We start from the raw sequence: 19,315 nt of genomic DNA, 5'->3' as shown, positions 1-19,315 counted from the left end.
TGGAGCGGACTTCCGGTGGCACTCGTGCACTAACGGCAGCACGGATCAGTCAGGCTGTTCACCCATCGGAACAGCCTGCCGCTAATGAGAAAGTAGCCTTAAGGGTGCATTCACATGTCTGTAAGTGTTTTACCAGCCTCAAATTGTGGATCCGCAAAACATGGATACCGGCCCGTGTGCGTTCCACATTTTGTAGACTGCATATGGCCAGCCCTATGATAGAAATGCCTAATCCTGTCTGCATCTTTTGCAGCCCCATTGAATTGAATGGGTCTGCACCTGTTCAGCAAAATTGTGGAACCGATGCGGATAGAGAATGGATCCTAATAGTGATCCGTTATTACTTTTTATAAACTTTCTAGAAAGAGAAAAATAAATCTGAGCTGTACTATGAGCTACATGAGGACAGACTGCGCACATGATGTGCCGATATCCCAGAGCCTCCCAAACACTACTTGTGATCTGTCAACTAAGGACTGTAATTCTCAACTGCAAATCGGAGGAGAAACCCAACAGACAGGGCTTGAAAATTCGGCACATCGGATTCAAAGCTGTGAGATTTGCATTTTTTGTTAGTATCTCTATCCAACCCTTTAAGGATCTGAAATACAGACCCCATAGGGACACTGTACGCTGATGTCATCACTAGAGTTATGGTATATTCATAGGAGCCTTTTTTTCCCCCACAGTTCTGTAACATTTTTGTAAAGCGACATAGTTTTCCTACAGTTACAAAAGTGTAAAAAAAAAAAATATAAAACAAGAGAGATTGCCTGTATAGAGTATGTATGGCCAACACGAGTTGAATCTAGATTTGCATTAATAAATTTGCATTTCATCTGAAGTTGATCTTTACAAACCACAGCCTGCCGAGCCAGGTGCACACAAGCCGGGATTACAGGAGCGGCAGCAGCTGAAAGGGATCAATCGCTTCACAGTTTACACACTACACAGATGCACAACAAAAAACCAAACCACAAACTAAACAAAAGGGGAAGCAGAACAATGAGAGCAGAGTTTTATTATTCCATTTTTAAAGGGGTTTTCCAGGAATTAAATACTGAGGACCTATCCTCAGGATATAATTTAACTCCTAGACAACCCCTTTAAATGTTGGTAAAGTTCTAACGCTGGCGATACTTATAACTTGCACGCATAAAAAAAAAAAACAATGCCATGATGGTGATGGGGGTGTTGGCCTCCGTCAGAGGTGACAGATTTCTCTGGGGATTGGGCATGCTGAAAATCAAAAAGCCCAATTCTTCTTTCAGACATCTGTCAGGAAACAACACATAGTGACGTTGACCCCATACACAGTAGGCAGAACCGAGGAGTTTTGACAGACAGACTGTATGAAGTACTATTCTTTCCATCAAAACTACAGCCACCATGAAGGAAGCCAAAATAAGTCAACAGGGTCCATTGTTGGTCTACCAGTCGAAAGTTGCACTGCTTGCTGGTTTCTGTTATGATCAAAATACCAAGTTAGAATGCAGATGTGAACAGGGCTTTATACAGCCAAGCAATCCTGGGACTGGCCGACACTTATCTTAGGTGTGCGCTCATCTAAAGGGCTCTTTCAGACGAGAGCGTCCTGTGCGGTAATCACATTCCGTGTGAGAGTGTGGCTTCCCATTATGGACACTGCTCATTTCTCAGCAGCGCACAGCATTCTAATGTCCCTGCATGACCTGTATCTACTGAATTAAACTGACATAATGCTGTCAGTATAACTCTGTAAAAGTCCAGCATATATAAAATTATAAATCTGTATAATGCCGTGTGCCATTGCGAAATGAGCAGCGTCCATAACGGGGAATCAAGGCGCACACACTGAATGGGATTTCTGCACAGGACATGCTCGTCTGAAATTAGCCTAAGGGTTAAGTTATATGGTCAAGCGTAAAAGGGCTGCTGTAGTTGGAATTTAGTCATCCAGGTCACACAAGGATGGCTCAAGTCTGCTCTCCATTCAGGCTCCTAAAGTGGGGTCCAAAGTGGGAGACCCCTTTTAGTCAGAGGTCGTCTTTAGCAGACAACTCCTACTTTACATGCCATGTTGCACAGAGCCATAATACACCATCCACAGTAGTTTATGGGCAATATTGTGCTTCTGTATGCCTCCAATTTCACATACCCGTCTCTCTGTAAAACAGTATTAATGGAGGCATTTAAGCTCAGCTTTATACCCTTCAGACATGCGAGATGGACCTTCAGTTCTGGAATATTCAAAGTCAGTCTGCGGGACGAGTATGGGGTCAAGGTGAAATTTCAGTTTTAACTTGGTGACAAGAAAATAAAGCAGACACTCCGGGTTTACAAGATTATTATTATTTTTTCACAAGGATTAGAGAAAATCCAACATTTACACAGCTCTATTAACAGATCACAGCTCAGCCGATAGCCAGGAATAATCCCAAATTATACAACAGCAGCCAGGCTTGTGACAGATTAGACGTAACAGTATTTTCAGCTCATTGCCTTTTTGGCTGCCCCTTATTTTAAGACAACAGAATTATTTAAGATGCGCAAGGAGCACTTTGTAAAATAAACACTGGCAGCTGCAGAAAGGGAGGATGGCTGCCACACAGAATCATGGTGGTCCGAGACCCCCCAAAAGGAGACAGGGTAGATCCGCCAATTGTCTATGCCTTATATTCTAAAAATTACACGGTCAAACCTTACCCGCTGAAATCTGGAGGGGGTGAGGCTGAGTAGCATTCAACAGCAGGGGTGACCTCCTCAAAAGGACCTTCATCCTGAGATATTGGGTGATGTTCAAAGAACTTTGAGACAAATAGCAAACTGTGAGACAAAACAAAATGAAGAGACTCAAATAAGTTGTGGAAAATCCCTGGGTATCCTGAATTGTAATTTAACATGGAATCAGCCAGGCTCTGCTTGTCCACCATCTAAATTGACAGAGGTAAGTGCTCAAACTCTGGCTGCCTCTAGTCACCACTAGGGGGTGCAGGAGCTTACTGCATACCATAGTGTTATTCAGTACAGTGTGTGAAACCTACTACAAGCTCCCTCTAGTGGTAGCACCAGCCAGTCAGAATTCTATCATTTAAAGGGCATCTGTCAGCAGACTTACCTACGAAACTGGCTGACCTGTTGCATGTGCACTTGGCAGCTGAGGGCATCAGTGTAGGTCGTAAGTTCATATGTGCCCGCATTGCTAATAAAAATGCTTTAAGACACTGCTCAAAAAAATAAAGGGAACACTTAAACAACACAATGTAACTCCAAGTCAATCACACTTCTGTGAAATCAAACTGTCCACTTAGGAAGCAACACTAAGTGACAATCAATTTCACATGCTGTTGTGCAAATGGGATAGACAACAAGTGGAAATTATAGGCAATTAGCAAGACACCCCCAATAAAGGAGTGGTTCTGCAGGTGGTGACCACAGGCCACTTCTCAGTTCCTATGCTTCCTGGCTGATGTTTTGGTCACTTTTGAATGCTGGCAGTGCTTTCACTCTAGTGGTAGCATTAGACGGATTCTACAACCCACACAAGTGGCTCAGGTAGTGCAGCTTATCCAGGATGGCACATCAATGCGAGCTGTGGCAAGAAGGTTTGCTGTGTCTGTCAGCGTAGTGTCCAGAGCATGGAGGCGCTATCAGGAGACAGGCCAGTACATCAGGAGACGTGGAGGAGGCCGTAGGAGGGCAACAACCCAGCAGCAGGACCGCTACCTCCGCCTTTGTGCAAGGAGGAACAGGAGGAGCACTGCCAGAGCCTTGCAAAATGACCTCCAGCAGGCCACAAATGTGCATGTGTCTGCTCAAACGGTCAGAAACAGACTCCATGAGGGTGATATGAAAGCCCAACGTCCACAGGTAGGGGTTGTGCTTACAGCCCAACACCGTGCAGGACGTTTGGCATTTGCCAGAGAACACCAAGATTGGCAAATTCGCCACTGGCGCCCTGTGCTCTTCACAGATGAAAGCAGGTTCACACTGAGCACATGTGACAGACGTGACAGAGTCTTGAGACGCCGTAGAGAACGTTCTGCTGCCTGCAACATCCTCCAGCATGACCGCATTGGGTCAGTAATGGTGTGGGGTGGCATGTCTTTGGGGGGGCCGCACAGCCCTCTATGTGCTCGCCAGAGGTAGCCTGACTGCCATTAGGTACAGAGATGAGATCCTCAGACCCCTTGTGAGACCAGATGCTGGAGCGGTTGGCCCTGGCTTCCTCCTAATGCAAGACAATGCTAGACCTCATGTGGCTGGAGTGTGTCAGCAGTTCCTGCAAGACGAAGGCATTGATGCTATGGACTGGCCCGCCCGTTCCCCAGACCTGAATCCAATTGAGCACATCTGGGACATCATGTCTCGCTCTATCCAACGTCACGTTGCACCACAGACTGTTCAGGAGTTGGCAGATGCTTTAGTCCAGGTCTGGGAGGAGATCCCTCAGGAGACCGTCCGCCACCTCATCAGGAGCATGCACAGGCGTTGTAGGGAGGTCATACAGGCACGTGAAGGCCACACACACTACTGAGCCTCATTTTGACTTGTTTTAAGGACATTACATCAAAGTTGGATCAGCCTGTAGTGTGTTTTTCCACTTTAATTTTGAGTGTGACTCCAAATCCAGAGCTCCATGGGTTAAAAAATTTGATTTCCATTTTTGTGCGATTTTGTTGTCAGCACATTTAACTATGTGAAGAACAAAGTATTTCAGAAGAATATTTAATTAATTCAGATCTAGGATGTGTTATTTTTGTGTTCCCTTTATTTTTTTGAGCAGTGTATATGCAAATAAGCCTCTAGGAGAACAGAGGGTGTTTCCTTTACACCGAGAAGCTCTGCTCTCCCAGCAACTGCTGTGCACTCTGCACTTTGATTGACAGAGCCATGCATTGAAAAGGTCATCACACCTGGCAGTGTTAAACTGCAGAGGGCGCAGCAGTTGCAGAGACAGAGTTGAGCCTCTAGGTGTAATGGCAACGCCCCCATTGCTCCTAGAGTCTCATTTGCTTATATTAAAACATTTTCCTCAGCAATGCGGGCACATATGAACATGGGACCTACACTGACGCCTTCAGCTGCCAAGTGCACATGTAACAGGTCAGCCAGTTTCATAGAGACAAATGCCGTTTAACCGTCTATGCAGGCGATTTGGAGCGCTGACCATTACAAAGATACTATGAATCAGCACAGAATTTGAGACCTAAAAACGAGATGTTGTTAGTGTCTCTTCCATCCTAACAAATAGAAAAAAAAAAATTGGAGCCATCACTGGCAGCAGCATGCTCCTTATAGTGACTTACTCTAGTCGGTCGTAGTTGACACACATGAGTGGCACCTCTGTGCTGCATCGCTGGTGGAACTTGTACCCGCATGTCTGGCAGCGGAAACCCTGGAATAGCAGCTTCCGGCAAAAGTCACAGAATGCTAGAGTGAAGAAGGTTTTCCGTACCTTAAAAAAAAATAAAAAAAAATAATATGGTAGAGCTCAATGGCAGCCCAAAGACAGTGGATAACACAGCCACATGACGCCGCTACCGAGGCAACATTACTGCTGTTAAGTCAGGCAAAGCATTTAATAAAAGGGGTTGTCTCATCTCAGATAATTGGGGCATATTGCTAGGATATGCCCCCAGTGCCTTATAGGTGTGGGTCCCACTGCTGGGACCCGCGCCTATATTGGGAACAGAGCCTGCAAAGTGGTGGCTGGAGAACTCTGGTCCAGCCACCACCAAGCACTCTCGCCATAGAAGTGAATGGGAGCACACCACGCATGACCGGCCACCGCTCTCATTCACTTCTATGGGCCTGACAGAATTAGGCTACTTTCACACTGGCGTTTCTGGGTCCGCCTGTGAGATCCGTTTCAGGGCTCTCGCAAGCGGCCCAAAACGGATCAGTTCAGCCCCAATGCATTCTGAATGGATAAGGATCCGTTGAGAATGCATCAGTTTGGCTGTGTTTAGCCTCCATTCCGCTCTGGAGGCGGACACCAAAACACTGCTTGCCTGACGATGCGGAGCCAAACGGATCCGTCCTGACTTACAATGTAAGTCAGTGGGGACGGGTCCGTTTTCACTGACACAATATGGTGTAATTGAAAACTGACCCACCTCCCATTGACTTTCAGTGTAAGTCAGAACGGATCAGTTTGCATTATCATTTTGCATTTGTTCATGGTAATGCAAACGGATCCGTTCTGAACGGATACAAGCGTTTGCATTATAGGTGCGGATCCGTCTGTGCAGATACCAGACGGATCCGCACCTAACGCAGGTGTGAAAGTAACCTTAGCCGAGCCTGCGCTTGGCTATTTTCAGCGTCCCCATAAAGAATTCCATAGAACGCGGTAGCAGTTGCTGTAATTTTGACCTTAAAGGGGTTTTCCAAGATTTTAATACTGAAGATCTATCCTCTGGATTTGTCCTCAGTGTCTGACACCCACCCGCTGTTCAGCTGTTTGAGAAGGCAGCAACGCTCTTGGGAGTGCCGTAGCCTACGCTCACTTTTCCCTAGGCCAGTGACAACACGTTCATGTGTCATATGGCCTAGGCACAGCTCAGCCCTATAGAGCTGCGAAACCAAGCACAAACGCAATACAATGTACGGTGGTGTGCTTGGTAAGCGGCCAGAAGGCTGCGGCAATCACAGGAGCTCTGATGCCTTCTGAAACAGCTGATCAGCGTGGGTCCTGGGTGTTTAATAGGTCATCAATATTAAGATCACAGAAAACCATTTTAAAAAGGTGTTGTCTGCCCATTAAAATGTTCTGTAAAAACACTGAATGTTTCCAATTGAAAAAAAATAAAAAAAAATTATATTCGGCTTGCATATCCCTCCACTTCTGCCCCAATGTTTCCCGAGTCCAACAGCAGTCTCTGTACTTTGCTGCTCCTCGAGAAACGGATATGTGACCACTCAGGCAATGACTAAGCGGTAACATGCCTGTGTCGAAAGGGAACAGGAAGTAGAGACCAGTGAGGGACTCGAGAAGCACTGGAGTAAGAATAGATCAGATTGTAATATTCACCTCACCATATTTTAAATGGAACCCGTTACCTTTATCTTGTTACTAAAGTTAGTTTTATCTTTGCTGTCTGATGTATCTAATCCCTGCAAAAAGACTGTAAATTAGGGTTTTGAAGTTAAGGGGGCAGTGGCTTTTTCTCTTAAAGTCAAGCTCTGGGCCCCTTTTCCTGCCCAGAGCTTGTATTCCCTCCCCCCCCCTCAGGCGGTATGTGAATTAGGATCTTGAAGTCAAGGGGCAGTGGCCGTCTTCCTTCAAGTCAAGCTCGCCGTGCCCCCCTCCCCAAGAGTTTGATTGATGGCCCTTGTTTACTTGTCATGTTGGATTCCAACCCGAAATCTCGCGCACTCTCCAGGTCCTCGTCATTCCTGCATCTTGTTCCCCGCTGCTGTGTGCTTGTGGCTCAATGTTTGGTGAGGCGCCGTCTGCGTATTGAGCAGCTGAAATCAAGCCCACAGCAGCAGGGAAAACTGTGCGGAAGTAACTATGACACAGCGTATGTGCGAGATTTTGGGCTGGAATCAGACATTACAAGTAAACAAGGGCTATCAATCAAACGCTTGGGGAGGGGGGGCACGACGAGCTTGACTTGAAGGAAGACGGCCACTGCCCCTTGACTTCAAGACCCTAATTCACATACCGCCTAAGGTGGGGGAGGGAATAATTTTTTTTTTTCTTTTTGCGATTAGGCATGTCAGACAGCAAAGAAATCAACTTTAGAAACGAGATGAAGACATCTGTAAGGTAATGAGGGTGGTTTAATGTACGTTTTCTAAGTGACAGGTTCCCTTTAACCCCCAGTGATCTGTGCAGGGTTTGTTCAAGCTCAAAAGAGCAATACTGTTGTGAGCGACTGTGGCTTAAGGCCCCTTTACAATTCTCAATTCATCAGACGATTGTGGGGAAGGAAGCATTCCTTCCCAACAATTGCCTACTTACTTAGGGCTCTTTCACACCTGCGTTATTGTCTTCCGGCATAGAGTTCCGTCGTCGGTGCTCTATGCCGGAAGAATCCTGATCAGGATTATCCTAATGCATTCTGAATGGAGAGTAATCCGTTCAGGATGCATCAGGATGTCTTCAGTTCCGGTACGGAACGTTTGTTGGCCGGAGAAAATACCGCAGCATGCTGCGCTTTTTGCTCCGGCCAAAAATCCGGAACACTTGCGAATTAATGCCCATTGGAAGGCATTGATCCGGATCCGGCCTTAAGCTAAACGTCGTTTCAGCGCATTGCCGGAGCCGACATTTAGCTTTTTCAGAGTGGTTACCATGGCTGCCGGGACGCTAAAGTCCTGACAGCCATGGTAAGTGTAGCGGGGAGCGGGGGAGCAGTGTACTTACCGTCCGTGCGGCTCCCCGGGCGCTCCAGAGTGACGTCAGGGCGCCCCAAGCGCATGGATCACGTGATCGCATGGATCACGTCATCATGCGCATGGGGCGCTCTGACGTCATTCTGGAGCGCCCCGGGAGCCGCACGGACTGTAAGTATACCGCTCCCCCGCTCCCCGCTCCTACTATGGCAACCAGGACTTTAATAGCGTCCTGGGTGCCATAGTAACACTGAAAGCATTTGGAAGACGGTTCCGTCTTCAAATGCTTTCAGTACACTTGCGTTTTTCCGGATCCGGAGTGTAATTCCGGCAAGTGGAGTACACGCCGGATCCGGACAACGCAAGTGTGAAAGAGGCCTTAGGCCACAACTGATCTACAGCAGCCATCTTAGTCTTGTTTTAAAGCCAATAACCTTGTCTAGTCATGATCTAGCCTAAATTCCAGGAGGGTGAAGTGAGGGCTGCATTTCCTGCACTTCACCTATGTGGAGGAGGAGGGGGCTATAGGAGAAATAAGCAGGCAGCATTTAGGGAGAGGAGGAGGCCAAGACAACAAAGAACCAAACAGTATTAGACACTTCAATGGTAAACCTCCATTGATCTGTATTATATGCATGACACATTCCACCATTGTACCTACAAAGTTATGGGTAGTGAGGGGTACGTTCTCAAGAACTTCTACGTGCAGCTCCTCCCCGGTCAGCCAGCTGATGTCCGTGTCCCAGCCGATAGGCTTCTTTTCCCTGTTGAGATAAAGTAGAAGTTTTATACATGTGTAAGAAAGACACACATTGCTTATCTACAAAATAAATTATAAATGTATAATAGATGAGGGTCCTGGAGGTCGCCTGTGATCAGTCTGGGAACCTGAGGTGGCATCTACATATGGCAGGAGTCCAAACCAGCTCCTATTTTGCTCAGAGTATCATTTGAATATACTAAAACATCATTTTCCTCAGCAATGCGGGCACATATGAAGATGGAACCAACACAGATGACTTTAGCTGCCAAGTGCACGTGTAACAGGTCAGCCAGTGTCATAGGTACAAATCTGCTGACAGACGCTCTATTAGGCCTCCTTTATTCACTTTTTCTAGGTTGTTCAACAGTAGTTACAAAAAACAAGACCGTTAATTCAAGCAACTTATATACATAATGTTTTTATTTTGTTATGCATTTTTTCTGGTGCTTTTCACATTCTATAGATGAACCCATTGGAAAAATACCAGAAGATGCATGCTGCGTTACGTAAAAAAAGGAGTCCTAACTGACCCCAAAAAAACATTTTTTTACTAACTTGTCTGCAGCTAGAATCTGTCTAAAAAGTAGCACAAATACGTTTACTATTCTTTTTCGGACTTTCGGACTCAAAAGGGGTGAGGCTTAATAAGAAATGGCTATGGCCCAAGATAACTTTTTGCACCACAAATGTAGCACAATTCTGGGGTTAAAAAAAAGCCTGGGCCCCTGTGATAAATCTGGTGCAGGTCAAGGCAGTCAGTCTACGTTTATCTACAGGACCTGGGAATCCTGGGCCTCTGTATGTAGCAGGTTTTAGATTTCACTACAGACTTTAATGTAACATCTGGCCACTGCGTTTTTTCATCCTGCCTTGGGCAAATTAATTGCTTGTAATAGAAACCCTTACCCATCTTGGATCCTGTACACCGCACAGCATTCTGGGATAAGACCTCGCATCATTAGTGCTTTCTTTAGACTGTCCCGTACGGTCACGCCACATCTAGCTGGTACCTGGAAAGACAAACAAATTCCTCACTACCTTGTCATGTCCGCAAACATGGATAATGTGAAGAGGTGGCATCATCCACTGGAGCTAGTCATGGTCAAGAGCTGCAGTTTAGGACCCTAGTGATTGGCCACCATGGTTTTATTCTTACAGCACTGTGCGTTCTCCAGACCAAGGTCCTCTGCTACCCTGGCCACATGACTAGAAAGCAGGTTTGAAGGCAGAGGAACACTCACCACTGTGCGCTGCTTGTTAGGTAGGAAGACTCTAACGATAGGTTTCTGAGGAGATTTAGGGTTCATTCGGGAAAGATCGGAGGGGTTCTGTAAGACGGATAAGGACGAAGGTGCTAGAGATAGGCTGGAGGGGACTGATGAAAGAGTCATTTCTGAAGATAAGGAAGAAGAGTCCGTTCCATTCCCCATTGACTCCAGTAACTGTTGCTCCCTCTGCTGGAGGGCATCAAGTTTGCTTGTGTACTCTTCATAAGCCTGAGATAGGAGCAAAAACAAATTTAAAGCATAACCTGTTAATTTAATGTGAAATGACAAAACCATCGCCAATACTAAAAGTAGCAAGGTAAAATGGAGAGAAAGACTTCAAGAATAATCCTATCTTTAACCCCTTAAAGGGGTATTCTCATCTCAGACAATGGGGGCATATCGCTAGGATATGCCCCCATTGTCTGAAAGGTGCGGGTCCCACCGCTGGAACACGCACCTACAACGAGAATGAAGCGGGGAGCACTGTGGCTGGAGGACCCCAGATTTCCCAGGGTCCATCCACCACCAAGCGCTGCTCCCATGGAAGGGAATGGGAGCGCACCAAGCATGTGCGGCCCCTGCTCCCATTCATTTCTATGGGGCAGACGGCAATAGCAGAGCCAGCGCTCGGCCATTTTCGGTGGCCCCATAGAAATGAATGGAGGGCGGCTGAGCATGCGCAATACGCCCTCCGTTCATTTCCCGGCTCCGTTCTCATTGTAGGTGCGGGTCCCAGCGGTGGGACCCGCACATATCAGACAATGGGGGGATATCCTTTACTTCGTCCAGTAAATCCTGCGCCATCCCATTTAGTATTTGGTGCAGGCGCACTGCGCCAAATACTAAACGGGACTGCGCAGGATTTACTGGACGAAGAGGAGAACTCACCAGTCAATTAACTGGACCTGGGCGTGCCAAAGGGAGCGTAGACCGAGCCTCTAGGTGCTGAAGCTATGCCCTAATAGCACCTAGAGGCTCATTAGCATATTTTAAAAGTCTTTATTATAAGAGAACAGCGGCAGGCAGGGAGTTATAAAGCATACTGGTATGTACGGCTGACATTAGCACATCGCAGCTACATAACGTTATTTCTCATGACAAAACTCTTTAAAAGGGTTTTAAACGTTTTTTTTTTTTTTACTAAACCGGTGGGGGGTACGCAGCCTACTCTAATTTTCCTAGGCCAGTGCAACACGTTCATCGATCACGTGGTATATGTGGGCCATTCAAGTGAACAGAGCTGAGCTGCAATACCAAGCACAGCCACTATACAATGTATGGCGCTGTGTTTATTAATCACAGAGAAGGCCATGGTGCCTCCTCAAACAGCTGATCAGTGGGGGGTCAGACCCCCAATGATCAGATACTGATGACCTATGCAGAGGATAGTTCATCAGTAAAAAACCTTGGAAAACCCTTTTAACTGTATAGGTCGTGACATAGAAATGCCAATTATGTGTAGTTTCTTACAGATCTTTATTTCTTAGGATGCATTCTGAGCGGATCCTTTTCCATTCAGAATGCAAACTGATCTGTTTTGAACCGCTTGCGAGAACCCTGAACGGATCTCACAAACGGAAAAGCCAAAACGCGAGTGTGAAGGTAGCCTTACAAGGTGGGACAATCCCTAGAATAGAGGGAGGTCCTCTGTTTGGGATCTTCTCTCTTAGTTAGAGTGGAAAGTGGTTGCTACAGGCATTTCTTTCTCTGGAGGACCCGTCCTGACCTGCATTACATAGACGATCCATAGACTTGAATTGGCTCTGTGTAATGCTTCATTTTGCCTGTGGTGGCGGTGCAGGAATGTTGAACATTCACTGCTAGATTCCCCCACAGGAATCTAGGGTTTCCAGCAGCGAAAGACTCTCAAAAGACACTTCTAACAAGCCGAAATGTCCTTTATGGGGACACTAAACCTGAAGCCTGCCTTTCTATTTATGGTAAAGCCAAGTCCATTGTCCCCAGTTATGATTTATGTCACTCATCCAGAACCTCTCATATGGGTTATGGAACAGATGCTCTTAGAAAGCTTTGAGGTGTAATGGCCCTTTAAATCCACGGTAAAACAGTGGACTAGGTGGGAGGTGAGCAGTAAACAGGCCGCTTGTTGAAGGATAAGGCAGAACTGTCTGGGAAGCGCCAGAGTTTACACAATGCAGAGAAAGAAACCAGAGGAGAATGGTAGGGTAAACAGGGTTTAAGAGCAGTCACTTAAAAGAAATACGGTGGCCCCTCAAGACGCAGTGGCCTCAGGATACAATATATTCAACTGCAATGGTCTTTCCTGGGCCATCGTATGGTGAAACTAGACAACATACAACGTCTCAGATACAACCAGTCAGCATGGCCATTTCTAAGGGGAAACACCTGTATTGGTTGTGAAGTAGCTTTTCTTTACAGTACAGTGCGGTACTACATCTCGTGTACTGCCATCTGTCTGTGCCGGGATGAACTTCTGATATCAGGCAAGGGTGGCTCCATACTATTTTTCTGGTATCTTGTATGAAGAAGCTCCTGTCCTCAATAGAAAATGATCTACTATTTGCCATATGTAAGGAGTTGGTTTATCTGTCTTAGTTCTGTTTTTTTTTTTTTTCTTATCTCTTGAGTGACATTTTCAAGCTTTGGAACCAATTACTAGTTTTCCATAGAGTTGGGTGCATTCATATGACCGTATTTTTGGTCCGCATCCTACCAGCATTTTTTTGCTAGTAGGATGCAAACCCATTCATTTCAATGAATGTGCTGTCCGCGTCCATACGTCTCTTCCGTAGCTCCTTAAAAAACAAAAAGAAACGAAAAACCACATATGCAACATGGATGTCACACACAGATATCATCCGTATTTTTTGAAAGAGGCCTCAAAAGAGTTATCTAGTAAGGTTTTGATCCCGTGCGGCGGCCACAACGGGATCACGTGCCAAAACTAGCTTGGAGCTAGAACCTGCAGCGCATGCGTGAATCTAAATGTCTCTCTAATGCTGCGGCAAGAGATTCAGACTCATGCACGCGCTGTGGGTTCCAACGCCAGGCTTGGATCACAGCACATGGTCACTAAGTTGGTCATACAGATTAAATAGCTGTCAGCTGAACAATCATTTGGCCGACCACTATCTCGGTCATCCCCCCCAATACACATCCAAGTCTCTGTATGCTATGAAGACAGTGGAGAAAGCCGCTACAACGGCTTATCACCCCAGAAAGCAAAAGGATTGGGCGAAAATATTCCGTTGGAAGGTCCCCACACACATTAGTGTGTCGGCCGAACTTGCCATTCTCAGCGGGTTCGGCTGACAAAAGTATGCATAGGGCCAGTTTTGGAGACTAGCTGCAATGGTTTCAACATACAATGGTTGTCCCAGAATCTAGAATATTGTATCTTGAGGGAACAAATGTACTACAGATCTATCAGCCGCTCCACCATTATTGTAGAGCGATCTATCATGCCCTGTTATCAACCAAAGTCAGGCAGAGGGTTACCGTCAAGTTACATAATGAAATGGTTTAAGAAGGGCGAGGAAAATCGGGAAGGAAGCTAGCGGAGGAGACATTTGCATTTACATGCAGCGATCTCCTCCAGAGATGGGGAGGAGCGATCGCTAATGCCATTGCTCTGACCCATAACGACTCGTTTCCCGGAAGCAGATAGTGTTTACACAGCACGATCTGCTGTCTGGAAACAAGGATTTTTGTGTTCGCACAAACAATCCAATTAGTAATCAGCGGCACATTTACACCGCCAGACCATGGCTAATGAGCGTTACTATGAACGCTCGTTAGCGATGATCTATGCCAGGGCTTGACAAATTTCCTTGGAATCTAGGAGCCAGCTAAAAAAGTTAGGAGCCAGGCGGAGCCGCGTCATAAAGCCCCCAGTAGGTGCCCGCATAGTGCCCCACCCACTTATCCATAGAGCCCCCCCAATAATGCTGTATACCATGTTACATATACCGCCGCTCCGTCCCCGGACCCTATTGACTATAATGGGGACGGGGGTGGAGCTCCGGCGCAGCATGGCAGTTCGCGGTGAGAGGCCGCCGGACTAAAAAGTTGGACATGCAGCACTTTTACCATGCACTGCCGTGCTGCGCCAGAGCTCTGCCCCCATTATAGTCAATGGGGACAGAGCTGCGGTCCGGCGAAACAGCGGAAGGACGGATCTGACAGGGTGAACAGCCTGCCGGATCCATCCTGCCGCAAGTGTGAAAGTACCCTTAGTTCTATAGCTACTGAATGAGACAGAAGAAGGGATGCCTTTTAACATATAGATCTCCTTGAGAAGCCAATTTGATCCTAAAGGGTTAATTCACACTGTAATCTGAACTGTGTCCTGTCACTGTCACATCACTGCTGCAAAAGCATCAGCACAGCCTCAGTGTAAACTGTTCTTTTAACTCAATGAATCGAATGAGTCTCTATAAGTCGGATCTTTAGATTCTTTTAAAGAGGACCTTTCACCGATTCTTACCCTATGAACTAACTATACAGACATGTGGAGCGGCACCCGGGGATCTCACTGCACTTACTATTATCCCCGGGCGCCGCTCCGTTCTCCTGCTATGCCCTCCGGTATCTCCGCTCACTAAGTTATAGTAGGAGGAGATTCCAGTCCCTAAGTTATGGTAGGCGGAGTCTGCCTTGTTCTGCTCTAGCGCTGGCCAATCGCAGCGCAGAGCTCACAGCCTGGGAGGTTATTTTCTCCCAGGCTGTGAGCTCTGCAATACGATTGGCCAGCGCTACAGAAGAACAAGGGCAGACTCCGCCTACCATAACTTAGGGAACGGAGATACCGGAGGGCATAGCGGCAGAACGGAGCGGCGCGGCGCCCGGGGATAATAGTAAGTGCAGTGAGATCCCCGGGCGCCGCTCCACATGTCTGTAAAGTTAGTTCATAGGGTAAGAATCGGTGAAAGGTCCTCTTTAACTTGTGACTCATTCGATTCATTTCTATTCTAACTCCCTGTACAGACGGCTCAGAGCTGCTGGTGCTTGCCTTGCCTCAGCTCTGATTGGTTGGTGGGCGGGGAGGGGAGGGGCTGGCAGAAGCAGCTTCCACTCTAGGATCAGATTACACTCCTCCCGAGCCCCTCCCCTCCCTGCGTCTCTGCTATTGTGTGCTGTGACGGAGCTGTTTCACACGGTGCTGCCTCGGGACAGAACGGCAGCTCCGCACCCATCGCCCGGGCACCTTTGAAAACGGGCTGACAAATACCCAAGCGCCAGGACTAAATTCCTGGTCGCCATGGCGACCTGGCGCCTGGGATTTGTCGAGCCCTGATCTATGCAATTCTCAGGCTGTCTAAAGGGCCCTTTAGTGTGTCTTCCATAGGGCATTGGTCTGCAAAGCTAAAACTTCCAGAATGCTCTGAGTTGCAGGTTGCAGACTACTGCACTTGGGTTTCATATTCAGACTGATGAACCCCCACTGATATGGAACGTGCCCTAATACATAGATGCTGTCTCATCACAGACAAGGGTTTTACTAAGGCTACTTTCACACTAGTGATTATGCTGGATCCGGCAAAAACGCCTCCGTTACTGATAATACAACCATCTGCATCCATTATGAACAGATCCGGTTGTATTATCTTTAACATACCCAAAACGGATCCATCATGAACTCCATTGAAAGGAAATGGGGGACGGATCAGTTTTCTATTGCGTCGGAGAAAACGGATCTGTCCCCATTGACTTGCATTGTGGGTTATGACAGATCAGTCTTGCACCGCGTCCCAGGACTGAAAGCAAACCACAGCATGCTGTGGTTTGCTCTCCAGTATGAGAACAGAACTGAATGAATTTGGAGTATTCCGTTCAGTTACGTTTTGTCCCATTGACAATGAATGGGGAGAAAACTGAAGAGTTTTTTTTCCGGTATTGAGACCCTATGACGGATCTCAATACCGGAAAATATTAACGCTAGTGTGAAAGTAGCCCAAGTGCTCAGGAGGGGGGTTTGGCTCCTGAGACCTGAAGCAAACAGCTAACTTTTATGGGAGACGTAAGCACTGGCTGCTCATTCTTCCTGCAGTGGGTAACCCAGGATAAGCAGTATTACATGACAGGCACCGAGACGAATAGCTATCCATATAATGTATGGACGGTCAGAGTCCACCACGGCAAAAGCCACAGGTTGTCAATGGCTCATGAGAAAGGGGGGCTCTATAGGGTATATCAACCACTCTTAGAAACATGACCCCTCCTTACATTATGGAAAAATAATTCTCCAATTTCACAATATGGAAGCACTGAAGATGCCAATCTTCATGAACTTACTTCAACATATATTGAGGGGGGGTTGTGCTCGCCTCCAAATTTGTCGAGGAGGGCTTCAATGTGCTCTTGCGTTAACTTAATCATCTGCTTGATATTCCAGATCTGCAAGAGAAAAAGAAAAAAAGGATTAAGAATCAAGGAACACAATCATGAGAAAAGTTTGTTACATGGTCCTCTGTATAATGCATGGACATGTCTGGTCCTCCAGAGCAAAAGATCTTCTTTGTAACCGATGTCCTGATTGGGTAAATTACCTCTATTAAGTAGAACTAATACGGTATTTGAAAAAATAAAAAAAAAGATTTCTAAGGCTGGTGTCACACATAGCTTTTTGTGGCAGTATTTGAACCAAAGTACAGGGTGGGCCATTTATATGGATACACCTTAATAAAATGGGAATAGTTGGTGATATTAACTTCCTGTTTGTGGCACATTAGTATATGTGAGGGGGGAAACTTTTCAAGATGGGTGGTGACCATGGTGGCCCATTTTGAATCCAACTTTTGTTTTTTCAATAGGAAGAGGGTCATGTGACACATCAAACTTATTGGAAATTTCACAAGAAAAAACAATGGTGTGCTTGGTTTTAATGTAACTATTTTTTCATGAGTTATTTACAAGTTTCTCTTTGTTTTACAGCCATTGACATGTCGCCGAGGTTAACACGTGAGGAGCGGATAGAAATTGTGTTGATGTCTGGTGAACGCAGTAACCGGGTCATTGCAGCAGATTTCAATGCAAGACACCCTACGAGACCACCCATCTCCCATGCTATAGTTAGCAAACTGCTTGCTAAGTTCGTGAAAACTGGTTCAGTGTTGGATTTGCCAAAATGTGGACGCATGAAATCTGTCTCTAATGAAGAAACATCAGTGGCTGTCCTAGCTTCATGCAGCAAGAGCCCACAGCGTAGCACTCGCTGCATGTCACTGGAGAGTGGCATTAGTCGAACATCCCTTCGGCGGATATTAGCTACTCACAAATGGCACCCTTACAAACTCCAGCTACTGCAGCATCTCAACGAGGATGACCCAGATCGGCACACTGAATTTGCAGAATGGGCAAACAAAATTGGAACAGGACCCTCAGTTTACGCAGAAGATTTTGTTCAGTGATGAGGCAAAATTTTTATGTGAATGGTGAAGTTAACAAACAAAACACCGCTATTGGTCTGACACTAACCCACATTGGATAGATCCCTCCAAGACTGTTGGAACAAAAAAATTGATGGTATGGTGTGGTATATGGGGTACAAAGATAGTGGGGCCATTCTTCATCAATGGAAACTTCAAGGCCACTGGATATGCGAAATTTCTACATGATGATGTGTTTCCCTCTTTATGCACTGAAGCTGGCACGTTCCCTGAGTTTTTCCAGCAAGATGGTGAACCACCACATTATGGGTGTCAGGTCAGAACAGTTTCCTGGAAAGTGGATTGTCGTCATGGGCCAGTTGAATGGCCCCCCCAAGGTCTCCTGATCTGACCCCCTTAGACTTATCTTTGGGGTCATCTGAAGGCAATTGTCAATGCTGTGAAGATACGAGATGTGCAGCACCTGAAACTACGGATACTGGAAGCCTGTGCTAGCAACACTGCAGGAGAAATGCTATCAGTGTGTGAAGAGTGGGAGAAGAGGGTTGCATTGACAATCCAACACAATGGGAAGCACATTGAACACATTTTATAAGTGGTCAGAAACTTGTAAATAACTCATGAAAGAATAAAGTTACATTAAAACCAAGCACACCATTGTTTTTCTTGTGAAATTTCCAATAGGTTTGATGTGTCACATGATATAGTCATATTTAGGACCTAACCTGAGTAAGGCATTTTAACAACTGTATTAACTAATGCCTAACTAGGCAGTGAGACCTATCTTGACTCAGGTTAAATTTAAAACTTCACTTTTATTACTATATGTACTAAAACCTGAATATCAATAAATGGGTGAATGTTTGGCTTATCTTTATTAATTGTTCCTACAAACAAAAAAAAAACTAAAAATTAAAATCAGTCCCCACTTCAGAGAATTGAAGTAATAGACGATGAGAAGGACGTGGGAGAGTGCACTAACTACCCACCCTCTCACTAGGAATACAGCCTCTAGCTGATCTGCTGTGTGTATGGGTGTCATTTGCATTTCCTTGATAGTGGGGTGATGTTTTTTGGTCCCTACTGCTTTACACTGCCAAATTGACAGCAGTATAGCGCTAGTAACAGCCCTACCAACGGCGACACTGTAGTATCCTGTATTCCTAGTGAGAGAGGGTGGGTAGTTAGTGCACTCTCCCACGTCCTTCTCATCGTCTATTACTTCAATTCTCTGTTAAAGTGGGGACTGATTTTAATTTAGTTTTTTTTGGTTTGTAGGAACAATTAATAAAGATAAGCCAAACATTCACCCATTTATTGATATTCAGGTTTTAGTACATATAGTAATAAAAGTGAAGTTTTAAATTTAACCTGAGTCAAGATAGGTCTCACTGCCTAGTTAGGCATTAGTTAATACATGTGTCACATGAACCTCTTCCTACTGAAAAAACAGAAGTTGGATTCAAAATGGCAAACTTCAAAATGGCCACCATGGTCACCACCCATCTTGAAAAGTTTCCCCCCTCACATATACTAATGTGCCACAAACAGGAAGTTAATATCACCAACCATTCCCATTTTATTAAGGT

The 19,315-nt window shown here is 45.9% G+C and overlaps 2 protein-coding genes across 5 annotated transcripts in view; both read right to left on the bottom strand.

The window, feature by feature from the left end:
* The window catches only part of LOC121005778 (E3 ubiquitin/ISG15 ligase TRIM25-like), a 965,623-nt gene that overhangs the window by 271,908 nt on the left and 674,400 nt on the right, over positions 1–19,315 (bottom strand). The gene's annotated exons all lie outside the window — the stretch shown is intronic.
* The window catches only part of BRAF (B-Raf proto-oncogene, serine/threonine kinase), an 85,657-nt gene that overhangs the window by 37,013 nt on the left and 29,329 nt on the right, over positions 1–19,315 (bottom strand). For all 3 annotated transcript variants that reach the window (XM_040438491.1, XM_040438504.1, XM_040438498.1), the window contains exons 2-7: positions 16,633–16,734; positions 10,330–10,584; positions 9,995–10,098; positions 8,987–9,089; positions 5,289–5,437; positions 2,686–2,805 (exon numbers count right to left, since the gene is read on the bottom strand). In XM_040438491.1, coding sequence (XP_040294425.1) covers positions 2,686–2,805; positions 5,289–5,437; positions 8,987–9,089; positions 9,995–10,098; positions 10,330–10,584; positions 16,633–16,734 — 833 coding nt within the window. The remainder of the gene's footprint in view (positions 1–2,685; positions 2,806–5,288; positions 5,438–8,986; positions 9,090–9,994; positions 10,099–10,329; positions 10,585–16,632; positions 16,735–19,315) is intronic.

Source organism: Bufo bufo, chromosome 1 (assembly GCF_905171765.1).
Source record: "Bufo bufo chromosome 1, aBufBuf1.1, whole genome shotgun sequence".
NCBI classification, from domain to species: Eukaryota; Metazoa; Chordata; class Amphibia; order Anura; family Bufonidae; genus Bufo; species Bufo bufo.
Note: the sequence above shows the minus strand (reverse complement) of the source record. Positions and strands in the feature narration are given on the sequence as shown.